The sequence below is a fragment of the Amblyraja radiata genome, unplaced genomic scaffold (genome assembly GCF_010909765.2).
Source record: "Amblyraja radiata isolate CabotCenter1 unplaced genomic scaffold, sAmbRad1.1.pri scaffold_6_ctg1, whole genome shotgun sequence".
NCBI lineage: Eukaryota > Metazoa > Chordata > Chondrichthyes > Rajiformes > Rajidae > Amblyraja > Amblyraja radiata.
Window position 1 is genome coordinate 68,373 of NW_022630717.1, and position 15,037 is coordinate 83,409.

General features: G+C 49.5%; 1 protein-coding gene across 1 annotated transcript; it reads left to right on the forward strand.

The window, feature by feature from the left end:
- Nucleotides 1-1,043: 1,043 nt before the first annotated feature.
- On the forward strand, nucleotides 1,044-6,091 carry LOC116970276 (general transcription factor IIH subunit 4-like; the record flags this gene model as incomplete). The annotated part of the gene is made up of 2 exons (XM_033016949.1): nucleotides 1,044-1,200; nucleotides 5,955-6,091. Coding segments are annotated over exons 1-2 (253 nt in total), but the record flags the coding sequence as incomplete, so codon positions are not given.
- Nucleotides 6,092-15,037: the final 8,946 nt, after the last annotated feature.

Consider the following 15,037-nt stretch of genomic DNA (forward strand, 5'->3'; position numbering starts at 1 on the left):
GGGGTTGAAGAGTTCCTGGAGCGGGGCCTTACATCGCCCGGCGTGGCTTGGCTGGCTGTGGGACTTTGCTAGCGCCCGCCGGGGGCTCCAGCAACAAGACCCGGAGCGTGGCCTTGCATCACCCGGCGCGGCGTTAATGGCCGCGGGACAATTACCATCGCCCGCCGGGGGCTTTGACTTTGACTCTGACGTCGGGAGGGGAATGGGAAGTGCAGGGGAGAGATAAGTCTTTGCCTTCCATCACAGCGAGGAGGAGATGCGCTGTGATGGATGTTTGTGTAAATTGTGTTGTGTCTTGCTTCTTTCTTGTGTGTATGACTGCAGGAACAACATTTCGTTTGAACCTCAATGGGGTTCAAATGACAAATAAATTGTATTGTATTGTATTGTATTGTTCAGCGAGCTGGTGAGCCGGGGCCCATCTCCCTGGCAGACACTTCCTCACCGTCCCCTCACTGCGAATTGACAGGATGAAATTATAAAAGGACTGGTCAAGCTAGATGCAGGAAGAATGTTCCCAACGTTGGGCGAGTCCAGAACCAGGGGCCACACACAATCTTAGAATAAAGGGGAGGTCATTTAAGACAATTCGTTGACCGTGGCTGGGTGAATGATGAGTTGGCCCCGGGTGCTGGACTGCACACAAAGCCCAGCCGGCGGGCCAGCTGAGGAGTTTTGGCCCGGGGGCCGCGCGCAACGTCCGTGCCCCGTCCAACTCACGAACCGATGATCGCCCGTGAGAAGGAGGGGCGGTGGTGGTGTCGGCGGTCAGCGAAGGTCCGAAGGTCGGACAGCTGGCCGGGCTGCCGACCGACGGGGCCACGGGCGAGGCGCTGTGACCCGACAGTCCCCTCGACCCGAGTAGTAGCGGTCAAATACGGGACGGGACAAGGGCGGTCCCGTACGGGACAAACTAATTTAGCCCAATATACGGATGTCCCGGCTAATACGGGACAGTTGGCAACCCTAGTCGGTGGGCCGAAGGGCCTGTTTCTGTGCTATATCTCTAAACTAAATCTGCAGGCCCCACCTATACTAATGACTAGCATCTCTCCCACTCTCCCACAGAGACCATGATGACTGTATGGGCATCGTGACAGGTCTCCGTCTCTGGCATTCCCAGCAGCTTCCCGGTGGTCTCCAGGGACTGGTCCTCAACCCCATCTTCAAGGAGAACCTACGCATCGCGCTCCTCGGCGGGTGAGTATGGAGCGTGGCGTGCGTGTAACAGCCGGACACAGCGGCGTTCCACAAGGGTCGGTGCTGGGGCCGCTACAACTCACGGAGTTTATTCATGATTTGGATGAAGGGATTGACGTTTGTGGATGATACGGGAACAGGCGGACGGGGCAGGTAGTGCAGAGGAAGCAGGGACTCTTGCAGAAGGACTTGGGCAGGTTGGGAGAGTGGGCAGAGAAGTGGCAGATGGAATAGAGTGTAGCAAAGTGTGGAGCCATGCATTTTGGTGGTGGGAATAACGGCCTAGACTATTTCCTAAATGGGGACAGAATCCAGGAATCAGAGGTGCACCTATTGTCTATTGTCTACCGATTCAACTTGCAGATTAACTTGTTGGGAATCCTGCACCACCATCCCACAGGCCCCTTTGCACCTTTGCCTCAGAAGGCTGTGGAGGCCAAGTCGAATCTCGGCCTTATTTTTAAGGCAGAGATAGATAGATTCTTGATTAGTGCGGGTGTCAGGGGTTATGGGGAGAAGGCCAGAGAATGGGGTTAGGAGGTAGAGATAGATCAGCCACGGCGGAGTAGGCTTGATGGGCCGAATGGCCTAATTCTGTTCCTATTACTTATGACCTTATGACCTTTACATCCCGGCAACCTGTGACCCCTGACCTTTCTGACTCTTTGTAACACGTGATACATTTAAATACAACGCTAGTTGCTATGCCAACAATAATGGGATTCCCCATTCCTTCTCTCCACAGATGCTGCCTGTCCCGCTGAGTTACTCCAGCATTTTGGGTCTATCTTCGGTTTAAACCAGCGTCTGCAGTTCCTTCCTGCACATTTGCGCATCATCGTATTAGTTTGGTTTAGAGATACAGCGCGGAAACAGGCCCTTCGGCCCACCGAGTCCGTGCCGACCAGCGATCCCCGCACACTAACACTATCCTACACACATGAGGGACAATTTACGATTTTCCAAAGCCAATTAGCCTGCAAAACTGTACGCCTTTGGAGGTCAGTGGGAGGAGACAGGACCTCGTGGAGAAAGCACACACAGGTCACGGGGAGAACGTACAAACTCCGTACAGACAGCACCCGTGGTCAGGATTGAACCCGGGTCTCTGGCGCTGTGAGGCAGCAACTCTACCGCTGTGTCACCGTGCCACCCAAACGCCAGGCTTTGTCCCGCACCCACCTCTCCTCCACCTTTCTCCTTCCCCCCCGACCACAATCAGTTTGAAGAAGGTGAAAGGGAAAAGATTTAATCTGGAACTGAGGGGTAATCTTTTCACACAAAGGGTGGTGGGTGTATGGAACAAGCCGCTGGAGGAGGTCGTTGAGGCTGGGACTATCCCAACGTTTAAGAAACAGTTAGACAGGTACTTGGATAGGACAGGTTTGGAGGGATATGGACCAAACGTGGCCAGGTGGGACAAGTTGGGCCGAAGGGCCTGTTTCCCCCACTGTGTCACTCTATGACTCTAAGGGTCCCGACCCAAAACATCAGTTGAGTTTTGTTGATTGTCACGTGTACCGAGGTACAGTGAAAAGCTTTTTGTTGCGTGCTAACCAGTCAGCAGATAGACAATACATTATTACAATCGATCCATTCAGAGTGTACAGATACATGAGAAGGGAATAACGTTCTTGGTTCTTGGTTTCTTGGTCCTCCAAAATATTCCAAATGGAATTTAAACTGGAGGTGGTGAAGGGAGGGCTTAAGCCAGAAAGGGTTATTGGGAAGAAAGAGCTACTTTAAATTTAGTTGCATCTGGTTGGGTAGCTAGAATCAATGGATCAGTTGGTAGTATTCCTTCTGTGTCAGATCAGTGGTTGTATAGATTAAATCTCCTCAGAACTTGATATCCTAAGCAAGTTACACAAAGAGAGGTCACACAGGTTAAGGCATCCTCCAGCAGTTCAGATAGGATTCTCCAAATTATTATTGCCATGTGGGTACTACATGGCAATAATAAATCTACAAACCTGTACGTCTTTGGAGTGTGGGAGGAAATCGGGGACCACATAGAAAACCCACGCCGGTCACGGAGAGAACGTGCAAACTCCGTACAGGATAGTCCGATCAAGGATAGTCCAAGGGTCACCAATGAGGTAGATAGTAGTTCAGGACTGCTCTCTGGTTGTGGTGGGATGGTTCAGTTGCCTGATAACAGCTGGGAAGAAACTGTCCCTGAATCAGGAGGTGTGCGTTTTCACACTTCTGTACCTCTTGCCTGATGGGAGAGGGGAGAAGAGGGAGTGGCCGGGGTGAGACTGGCGGGCCTTGCCGAGGCAGCATGAGGTCAGGTGCAGATGGAGTGAATATGGAAGGGAGGTTGTTTGCTTCTCCTTGTCCTCCAGGGATGCTGCGTGTTTGACCCGCTGAGTTCCTCCAGCACGTTTCACGTGAATGCTGCCTATTTAGATACATAGATACATAGAAAATAGGTGCAGGAGTAGGCCATTCGGCCCCTCGAGCCTGCACCGCCATTCAATATGATCATGGCTCATCATCCAACTCAGTATCCTGTACCTGCCTTCTCTCCATACCCCCTGATCCCTTTAGCCACAAGGGCCACATCTAACTCCCTCTTAAATATAGCCAATGAACTGTGGCCTCAACTACCTTCTGTGGCAGAGAATTCCACAGATTCACCACTCTCTGTGTGAAAAATGTTTTTCTCAACTCGGTCTTAAAGGATTTCCCCCTTATCCTTAAACTGTGACCCCTTGTTCTGGACTTCCCCAACATCGGGAACAATCTTCCTGCATCTAGCCTGTCCAACCCCTTAAGAATTTTGTAAGTTTCTATAAGATACCCCCTCAATTCTAGCGAGTACAAGCCAAGTCTATCCAGTCTTTCTTCATATGAAAGTCCTGCCATCCCAGTAATCAGTCTGGTGAACCTTCTCTGTACTCCCTCTATGGCAAGAATGTCCTTCCTCAGATTTGGAGACCAATTTATTTCCAGCTCGGTCCCACAGACGGGCTTCCTGTTGGAGAAGCCGGCAACGTTGGCATTGGTTTCTCTGCAGCACTCTGCTCCCTGGGCGTCTGCTCGAGTTGCTTCAGCCGAGGGCAATGTGGCCTTGCTCAAATTGCTGCAATCAAACCACCAGGGCTTTTAGTAACCATAGCAACGGCTAACCCATTAATTTAATTGTTCAGAAACAACCAAGCGTTTAACAAAATCAATTTACAATCCAAAGTACTTATCAACTGGGAAATGGAGACGCTTTGTGTTTAAGGCTCCCGGTATCAGTATCAATCCTTCACAACCCGGTTGTAATGAGGCAGCAATGAAGCATTGACCTCTCAACACCGTCCATTCAAAGGGAGGCACGGTGGCGCAGTGGTAGAGACGCTGCCTCACAGCGCCAGTGACCCGGGTTCGATCCCGGCTACGGGCACTGTCTGGGCCGAGTTTGCACGTTCTCCCCGTGACCTGCGTGGGTTTTCTCCGACATCTTCGGTTTCCGGGCTAATTGGCTTGGTGTAAATGTGTAAATTGTCCCCGGTGTGTGTGTAGGATAGTGTTAGTGTGCGGGGATCGCTGGTTCGAGCTGACTCGCTGGGATCGAAGGGCATGTTTCCGCGCTGTATCTCTAAAACTGTGTGTAGGATAGTGTTAGTGTGCGGGGATCGCTGGTCGGTGCAGACTCCGTGGGCCGAAGGGCCTGTTTCCGCGCTGTATCCCTAAAACTGTGTGTAGGATAGTGTTAGTGTGCAGGGATCGCTGGTCGGTGCAAACTCGCTGGGCCGAAGGGCCTGTTTCCGCGCTGTATCTCTAAACTAAAACTGAACTAAACTCACAGCCTCAGACAGCACAGGGAAGGTAGAGAACCCGGATAGATATACTGCCAGTATGTTGTAGGGAGGAACTGCAGATGCTGGTTTACACCGAAGATAGACACAAAATGCTGGAGTAACTCAGCGGGACAGGCAGCATCTCTGGATAGGATAGTCTGAAGAAGGGTCTCGACCCGAAACGTCACCCATTCCTTCTCTCCAGAGATGCTGCCTGTCCCGCTGAGTTACTCCAGCATTTTGTGTCTCGCTTCCATGAACACTATCTACACTTCACAGTGTGAGGTGGAGTGATGGTTAGATGGGAGGGCAGATAGCCACAGTCTCTTTCCCATGGTAAAGGGCATCTAAAACCTGAAGCTGTAGCTTTAAGGTGAGTGGGAGGATGTTTAGAGAACCTGAGGGACAAATTAAGGTCATACGTGATAGGAGTAGAATTAGACCATTCGGCCCATCAAGTCTACTCTACCATTCAATCGTGGCTAATCTATCTCTCCCTCCTAAATCCCATTCTCCTGCCTTCTCCCCATAACCCCTGACACCCGCACTAATCAAGAATCTATCTATCTCTGCCTTAAAATATCCACTGACTTGGCCTCCACAGCCGTCTGTGGCAAATAATTCCACAGATTCACCACCCTCTGTTAAACCCTCCCAGGGCAGAGACAGCACACGTTAGATACAGAGCAATACTCCCTCTTTGTTTGTGTGTGTGTGTGTGTGTGTGTGTGTGTGTGTGTGTGTGTGTGTGTGTGTGTGTGTGTGTGTGTGTGTGTGTGTGTGTGTGTGTGTGTGTGTGTGTGTGTGTGTGTGTGTGTGTGTGTGTGTGTGTGTGTGTGTGTGTGCGCTCGCTATAGTGGAGGTCCACAGATATGGATGTAGTTACACTACTGACCATCAGTGTGAGTGCTGGGACCTGCGCTACTGATTATAACGGAGTGATTTATTGTCCACACACAGGGGTAAGGCATGGGCTGACGACACCAGCCAACTGGGACCGGACAAACACGCCCGAGACATCACCTCACTGGACAAGTACGCCATGGAGCGGTGGGAGGTGAGTCAGAGGCACTGCTACTGCCCCACAGTTCAGTTTAGTTTAGAGATGAAGCGCGGAAACAGGCCCTTCAGCCCATCCAGTCCGTGCCGACCAGCGATCCCCGCACACTGACACTATCCCACACGCACTGGGGACAATTTACAATGATGCCAAGCCAATTAACCTACAAACCTGCACGTCTTTGGAGTGTGGGAGGAATCCGGAGCGAAACCGGAGAAAACCCACGGGGAGAGCGTGCAAACTCCGTACAGACAGCACCCGGTAGTCGGGATGGAACCCGGGTCTCTGGCGCTGTGAGGCAGCAACTCTACCGCTGCGCTAACGGGGTTATTGAGGAGATGAAGTCGGGAGCACGATATGGGCTTGGGGTGAAACAAAGACTATACATAGAAACATAGACAATAGGTGCAGGAGTAGAGGCCATTCGGCCCATCGAGCCTGCACCGCCATTCAATATGATCATGGCTGATCATCCAACTCAGTATCCCATCCCTGCCTTCTCTCCATACCCCCTGATCCCTTTAGCCACAAGGGCCACATCTAACTCCCTCTTAAATATAGCCAATGAACTGGCCTCAACTACCTTCTGTGGCAGAGAGTTCCAGAGATTCACCACTCTCTGCGTGAAAAATGTTTTTCTCATCTCGGTCTTAAAGGATTTCCCCCTTATCCTTAAGCTGTGACCCCTTGTCCTGGACTTCCCCAACATCGGGAGCAATCTTCCTGCATCTAGCCTGTCCAACCCCTTAAGAATTTTGTAAGTTTCTATAAGATCCCCTCTCAATCTCCTAAATTCTAGAGAGTATAAACCAAGTCTATCCAGTCTTTCTTCATAAGACAGTCCTGACATCCCAGGAATCAGTCTGGTGAACCTTCTCTGCACTCCCTCTATGGCAATAATGTCCTTCCTCAGATTTGGAGACCAAAACTGTACGCAATACTCCAGGTGTGGTCTCACCAAGACCCTGTACAACTGCAGTAGAACCTCCCTGCTCCTATACTCAAATCCTTTTGCTATGAAAGCTAACATACCATTCGCTTTCTTCACTGCCTGCTGCACCTGCATGCCCACTTTCAATGACTGGTGTACCATGACACCCAGGTCTCGCTGCATCTCCCCTTTTCCTAGTCGGCCACCATTTAGATAATAGTCTGCTTTCCTGTTTTTGCCACCAAAATGGATAACCTCACATTTATCCACATTATACTGCATCTGCCAAACATTTGCCCACTCACCCAGCCTATCCAAGTCACCTTGCAGTCTCCTAGCATCCTCCTCACAGCTAACACTGCCCCCCAGCTTAGTGTCATCCGCAAACTTGGAGATATTGCCTTCAATTCCCTCATCCAGATCATTAATATATATTGTAAATAGCTGGGGTCCCAGCACTGAGCCTTGCGGTACCCCACTAGTCACTGCCTGCCATTGTGAAAAGGACCCGTTTACTCCTACTCTTTGCTTCCTGTTTGCCAGCCAGTTCTCTATCCACATCAATACTGAACCCCCAATGCCGTGTGCTTTAAGTTTGTAAACTAATCTCTTATGTGGGACCTTGTCGAAAGCCTTCTGGAAGTCCAGATACACCACATCCACTGGTTCTCCCCTATCCACGCTACTAGTTACATCCTCGAAAAATTCTATAAGATTCGTCAGACATGATTTACCTTTTGTAAATCCATGCTGACTTTGTCCAATGATTTCACCACTTTCCAAATGTGCTGCTATCCCATCTTTAATAACTGACTCTAGCAGTTTCCCCACTACCGATGTTAGACTAACTGGTCTGTAATTCCCCGTTTTCTCTCTCCCTCCCTTCTTAAAAAGTGGGGTTACGTTTGCTACCCGCCAATCCTCAGGAACTACTCCAGAATCTAAAGAGTTTTGAAAGATTATTACTAATGCATCCACTATTTCTGGAGCTACTTCCTTAAGTACTCTGGGATGCAGCCTATCTGGCCCTGGGGATTTATCGGCCTTTAATCCATTTAATTTACCCAACACCACTTCCCGGCTAACCTGGATTTCACTCAATTCCTCCAACTCCTTTGACCCGCGGTCCCCTGCTATTTCCGGCAGATTATTTATGTCTTCCTTAGTGAAGACGGAACCAAAGTAGTTATTCAATTGGTCCGCCATATCCTTGTTCCCCATGATCAACTCACCCGTTTCTGACTGCAAGGGACCTACATTTGTTTTAACTAATCTCTTTCTTTTCACATATCTATAAAAACTTTTGCAGTCAGTTTTTATGTTCCCTGCCAGTTTTCTTTCATAATCTATTTTTCCTTTCCTAATTAAGCCCTTTGTCCTCCTCTGCTGGTCTCTGAATTTCTCCCAGTCCTCCGGTATGCTGCTTTTTCTGGCTAATTTGTACGCATCATCCTTCGCTTTGATACTATCCCTGATTTCCCTTGTTATCCACGGATGCACTACCTTCCCTGATTTATTCTTTTGCCAAACTGGGATGAACAATTTTTGTAGTTCATCCATGCAGTCTTTAAATGTCTTCCATTGCATATCCACCGTCAACCCTTTTAGAATTAATTGCCAGTCAATCTTGGCCAATTCACGTCTCATACCCTCAAAGTTACCTTTCTTTAAGTTCAGAACCATTGTTTCTGAATTAACAATGTCACTCTCCATCCTAATGAAGAACTCAACCATATTATGGTCACTCTTGCCCAAGGGGGCACGTACAACAAGACTGCTAACTAACCCTTCCTCATTACTCAATACCCAGTCTAAAATAGCCTGCTCTCTCGTTGGTTCCTCTACATGTTGATTTAGATAACTATCCCGCATACATTCCAAAAAATCCTCTTCCTCAGCACCCCTGCCAATTTGATTCACCCAATCTATATGTAGATTGAAGTCACCCATTATAACGGTTTTGCCTTTGTCGCACGCATTTCTAATTTCCTGTTTGATACCATCTCCAACTTCACTACTACTGTTAGGTGGCCTGTACACAACACCCACCAGCGTTTTCTGCCCCTTAGTGTTTCGCAGCTCTACCCATACCGATTCCACATCCTGCAAACTAATGTCCTTCCTTTCCATTGCGTTAATCTCCTCTCTAATCAGCAACGCTACCCCACCTCCTTTTCCTTTCTCTCTATCCCTCCTGAATATTGAATATCCCTGGATGTTCAGCTCCCAGCCTTGGTCACCCTGGAGCCATGTCTCCGTGATCCCAACTATATCATAGTCATTAATAGCTATCTGCACATTCAACTCATCCACCTTATTACGAATGCTCCTTGCATTGAGACACAAAGCCTTCAGGCTTGTTTTTACAACACTCTTACCCCTTATACAATTTTGTTGAAAAGTGGCCCTTTTTGATTTTTGCCCTGGATTTTCCGGCCTGCCACTTTTACTTTTCACCTTGCTACCTATTGCTTCTACCCTCATTTTACACCCCTCTGTCTCTACGCTCACACATTTAAGAAACCCTTTCCCTTTAACTCCATCCTCCACTAGCCCATTCGACACCCCACCCCCCTTATTCAGTTTAAAACCACCCGTGTAGCAGTGGCAAACCTGCCTGCCAGAATGCTGGTCCCACACCTGTTAAGATGCAATCCGTCCCTTTTGTACAGTTCCCCCTTACCCCAAAACAGATCCCAGTGATCTAAGAATCTAAATCCCTGCCCCGTGCACCAGTTCCTCAGCCACACGTTCAGGTCCCGTATCTCCCTGTTCCTGCTCTCGCCAGCACGAGGAACTGGAAGCAAACCGGAGATAACAACCCTGGAGGTCCTGCTTTTCAGCATTTTTCCGAGCTCTCTAAAGTCACGCTGCAGAATATTCATCCCCTTCTTTCCGACATCGTTTGTGCCGACATGCACTACCACTTCCGGATGTTCACCTTCGCCCTTGAGGATTTTCTGCACTCTGTCCGTGACATCCTGGATCCTGGCACCAGGAAGGCAGCACACCATCCTCGCATCCCGTCTGTTGCCGCAGAAACCCCTGTCCGTACCTCTCACAATGGAGTCTCCTACTACAATGGCGTTGCCTGCCTTAGGCCTTTTTGGTTTTGGCTCAACAGCCCTATTCGCATCACAAGCCAGTCCGCCGCCCAGTGTAAACACCTCTTCTGTCCCGACAGCTTCTAAGTGGGTGAACCTGTTCACAAGAGGTACAACACCCGGGGACGTTGGCATTCCATGCTTCCCTCCCGTTCTCACTGTCTCCCACCTTCTCTCTTCCAGTACCTTAGGTGTAACAATCGTACTGTAAGACTTGTCGAGGAACGACTCAGTTTCTCGGACGAACCGGAGGTCATCCACTTGCTTCTCCAGTTCCCCAACACGGCCATTCAGGAGCTCTACCTGGATGCACTTTTCGCATTTGTAGCAGCCAGAGGCACCAGCGGTGTCCTTGACCTCCCACATACTGCAAGCATCGCACTGAATCAGCTTGCCTGACATCTCCTTCTTTCGTCTCTACCTCTCAAGCGTATTGCGTGGTCTCCTCTCCTCAGCCTCCTCGCCAAAGACTCACACTTTTCTCACAGGGCACTTCACTCACAAGGCCGCTCACTCACTGCCGCTCCCTAAGAGCAGTCTTGCTTAAATTGACTGATAAATTGCCTGATTTACCAATTTACAAACCAAATTCCTCAGTTTTCAATTGTTTTCCCATCACTGACTCACTTCTCTCCTCCCACTTGGGCTAGAGCCAATCAGTCGTATCTCTTGCTAAGCTCCTCCTGCTGCTGTTGTTGCTCCCAAAGCTACAGCAGTTCTGAGTCAAGTCTGCCTGTCCTTGACCTGTACTTAAACTGTTTTCACTTCTCTCCTCCCACTTGGGCTAGAGCCAATCAGTCGTATCTCTTGCTAAGCTCCTCCTGCTGCTGTTGTTGCTCCCAAAGCTACAGCAGTTCTGAGTCAAGTCTGCCTGTCCTTGACCTGTACTTAAACTGTTTTCACTTCTCTCCTCCCACTTGGGCTAGAGCCAATCAGTCGTATCTCTTGCTAAGCTCTCCTGCTGCTGTTGTTGCTCCCAAAGCTACAGCAGTTCTGAGTCAAGTCTGCCTGTCCTTGACCTGTACTTAAACTGTTTTCACTTCTCTCCTCCCACTTGGGCTAGAGCCAATCAGTCGTATCTCTTGCTAAGCTCCTCCTGCTGCTGTTGTTGCTCCCAAAGCTACAGCAGTTCTGAGTCAAGTCTGCCTGTCCTTGACCTGTACTTAAACTGTTTTCACTTCTCTCCTCCCACTTGGGCTAGAGCCAATCAGTCGTATCTCTTGCTAAGCTCCTCCTGCTGCTGTTGTTGCTCCCAAAGCTACAGCAGTTCTGAGTCAAGTCTGCCTGTCCTTGACCTGTACTTAAACTGTTTTCACTTCTCTCCTCCCACTTGGGCTAGAGCCAATCAGTCGTATCTCTTGCTAAGCTCCTCCTGCTGCTGTTGTTGCTCCCAAAGCTACAGCAGTTCTGAGTCAAGTCTGCCTGTCCTTGACCTGTACTTAAACTGTTTTCACTTCTCTCCTCCCACTTGGGCTAGAGCCAATCAGTCGTATCTCTTGCTAAGCTCCTCCTGCTGCTGTTGTTGCTCCCAAAGCTACAGCAGTTCTGAGTCAAGTCTGCCTGTCCTTGACCTGTACTTAAACTGTTTTCACTTCTCTCCTCCCACTTGGGCTAGAGCCAATCAGTCGTATCTCTTGCTAAGCTCCTCCTGCTGCTGTTGTTGCTCCCAAAGCTACAGCAGTTCTGAGTCAAGTCTGCCTGTCCTTGACCTGTACTTAAACTGTTTTCACTTCTCTCCTCCCACTTGGGCTAGAGCCAATCAGTCGTATCTCTTGCTAAGCTCCTCCTGCTGCTGTTGTTGCTCCCAAAGCTACAGCAGTTCTGAGTCAAGTCTGCCTGTCCTTGACCTGTACTTAAACTGTTTTCACTTCTCTCCTCCCACTTGGGCTAGAGCCAATCAGTCGTATCTCTTGCTAAGCTCCTCCTGCTGCTGTTGTTGCTCCCAAAGCTACAGCAGTTCTGAGTCAAGTCTGCCTGTCCTTGACCTGTACTTAAACTGTTTTCACTTCTCTCCTCCCACTTGGGCTAGAGCCAATCAGTCGTATCTCTTGCTAAGCTCCTCCTGCTGCTGTTGTTGCTCCCAAAGCTACAGCAGTTCTGAGTCAAGTCTGCCTGTCCTTGGCCTCTACTTTCAACTGTTTTCGCACTGCTCACTTCTCTCCTCACTTGGGCTAGCAGCAATCAGTCGTATCTCTTGCTAAGCTCCTGCTGCTTTGTTGCTCCCAAATCTACAGCAGTTCTGAGTAAAGTCTGCCTGTCCTTGGCGCCTGACTTTTCAACTGTTTTCCGGCAACTGACTCACTCTCTCCCTCCCACTTGGGCTACAGGCCAATCGGTCGTATCTATTGCCTAATACTCCTGCTGCTGTTGCTTCCCAAACCTACAGCAGGTCCTGATGTAAAGTCTGCCTGGTCCTTGGGCCTCTACTTTTCCAACTGTTTTCCCAGGCACTACTCACTTTCTCTCCTCCCACTTGGGCTACGAGCCAATCAGTCGTATCTTTGCTAATCCTCCTGCTGCTGTTGCTCCAAAGTACAGCAGTTCTGAGTATAAGTTGCCTGTCCTTGGCCACTACTTTTCAACTGTTTTCCCGGCACTGACTCACTCTATCCCTCCACTGGGCTTAAGCCAATCAGTCGTATCTCTTGCTAAACCTCTGCTGCTGTTGTTGCTCCCAAAGCTACAGCAGTTCTGAGTCAAGTCTGCCTGTCCTTGACCTGTACTTAAACTGTTTTCACTTCTCTCCTCCCACTTGGGCTAGAGCCAATCAGTCGTATCTCTTGCTAAGCTCCTCCTGCTGCTGTTGTTGCTCCCAAAGCTACAGCAGTTCTGAGTCAAGTCTGCCTGTCCTTGACCTGTACTTAAACTGTTTTCACTTCTCTCCTCCCACTTGGGCTAGAGCCAATCAGTCGTATCTCTTGCTAAGCTCCTCCTGCTGCTGTTGTTGCTCCCAAAGCTACAGCAGTTCTGAGTCAAGTCTGCCTGTCCTTGACCTGTACTTAAACTGTTTTCACTTCTCTCCTCCCACTTGGGCTAGAGCCAATCAGTCGTATCTCTTGCTAAGCTCCTCCTGCTGCTGTTGTTGCTCCCAAAGCTACAGCAGTTCTGAGTCAAGTCTGCCTGTCCTTGACCTGTACTTAAACTGTTTTCACTTCTCTCCTCCCACTTGGGCTAGAGCCAATCAGTCGTATCTCTTGCTAAGCTCCTGATGCTGTTGCTCCCAAAAGCTACAGCAGTTCTGAGTAAAGTCTGCCTGTCCTTGGCCTCTACTTTTCAACTGTTTTCCCGGCCCTGACTCACTTCTCTCCTCCCACTTGGGCTAGAGCCAATCAGTCGTATCTCTTGCTAACTCCTGCTGCTGTTGCTCCCAAATCTACAGTAGTTCTGAGTAAAGGCTGCCTGTCCCTTGGCCTCTACTTTTCAAATGTTTTCCGGCACTGACTCACTTCTCTCCTCCCACTTGGGCTAGAGCCAATCAGTCGTATCTCTTGCTAACTCCTGCTGCTGTTGCTCCCAAAACTACAGCAGTTCTGAGTAAAGTCTGCCTGTCCTTGGCCTCTACTTTTCAACTGTTTTCCCGGCACTGACTCACTTCTCTCCTCCCACTTGGGCTAGAGCCAATCAGTCGTATCTCTGCTAATCTTCCTGCTGCTGTTGCTCCCAAAACTACAGCAGTTCTGAGTCAAGTCTGCCTGTCCTTGACCTGTACTTAAACTGTTTTCACTTCTCTCCTCCCACTTGGGCTAGAGCCAATCAGTCGTATCTCTTGCTAAGCTCCTCCTGCTGCTGTTGTTGCTCCCAAAGCTACAGCAGTTCTGAGTCAAGTCTGCCTGTCCTTGACCTGTACTTAAACTGTTTTCACTTCTCTCCTCCCACTTGGGCTAGAGCCAATCAGTCGTATCTCTTGCTAAGCTCCTCCTGCTGCTGCTTGTTGCTCCCAAAGCTACAGCAGTTCTGAGTCAAGTCTGCCTGTCCTTGACCTGTACTTAAACTGTTTTCACTTCTCTCCTCCCACTTGGGCTAGAGCCAATCAGTCGTATCTCTTGCTAATCTCCTCCTGCTGCTGTTGTTGCTCCCAAAGCTACAGCAGTTCTGAGTCAAGTCTGCCTGTCCTTGACCTGTACTTAAACTGTTTTCACTTCTCTCCTCCCACTTGGGCTAGAGCCAATCAGTCGTATCTCTTGCTAATCTCCTCCTGCTGCTGTTGTTGCTCCCAAAGCTACAGCAGTTCTGAGTCAAGTCTGCCTGTCCTTGACCTGTACTTAAACTGTTTTCACTTCTCTCCTCCCACTTGGGCTAGAGCCAATCAGTCGTATCTCTTGCTAATCTCCTCCTGCTGCTGTTGTTGCTCCCAAAGCTACAGCAGTTCTGAGTCAAGTCTGCCTGTCCTTGACCTGTACTTAAACTGTTTTCACTTCTCTCCTCCCACTTGGGCTAGAGCCAATCAGTCGTATCTCTTGCTAATCTCCTCCTGCTGCTGTTGTTGCTCCCAAAGCTACAGCAGTTCTGAGTCAAGTCTGCCTGTCCTTGACCTGTACTTAAACTGTTTTCACTTCTCTCCTCCCACTTGGGCTAGAGCCAATCAGTCGTATCTCTTGCTAATCTCCTGCTGCTGCTGTTGTTGCTCCCAAAGCTACAGCAGTTCTGAGTCAAGTCTGCCTGTCCTTGACCTGTACTTAAACTGTTTTCACTTCTCTCCTCCCACTTGGGCTAGAGCCAATCAGTCGTATCTCTTGCTAAGCTCCTCCTGCTGCTGCTGTTGTTGCTCCCAAAGCTACAGCAGTTCTGAGTCAAGTCTGCCTGTCCTTGACCTGTACTTAAACTGTTTTCACTTCTCTCCTCCCACTTGGGCTAGAGCCAATCAGTCGTATCTCTTGCTAAGCTCCTCCTGCTGCTGTTGTTGCTCCCAAAGCTACAGCAGTTCTGAGTCAAGTCTGCCTGTCCTTGA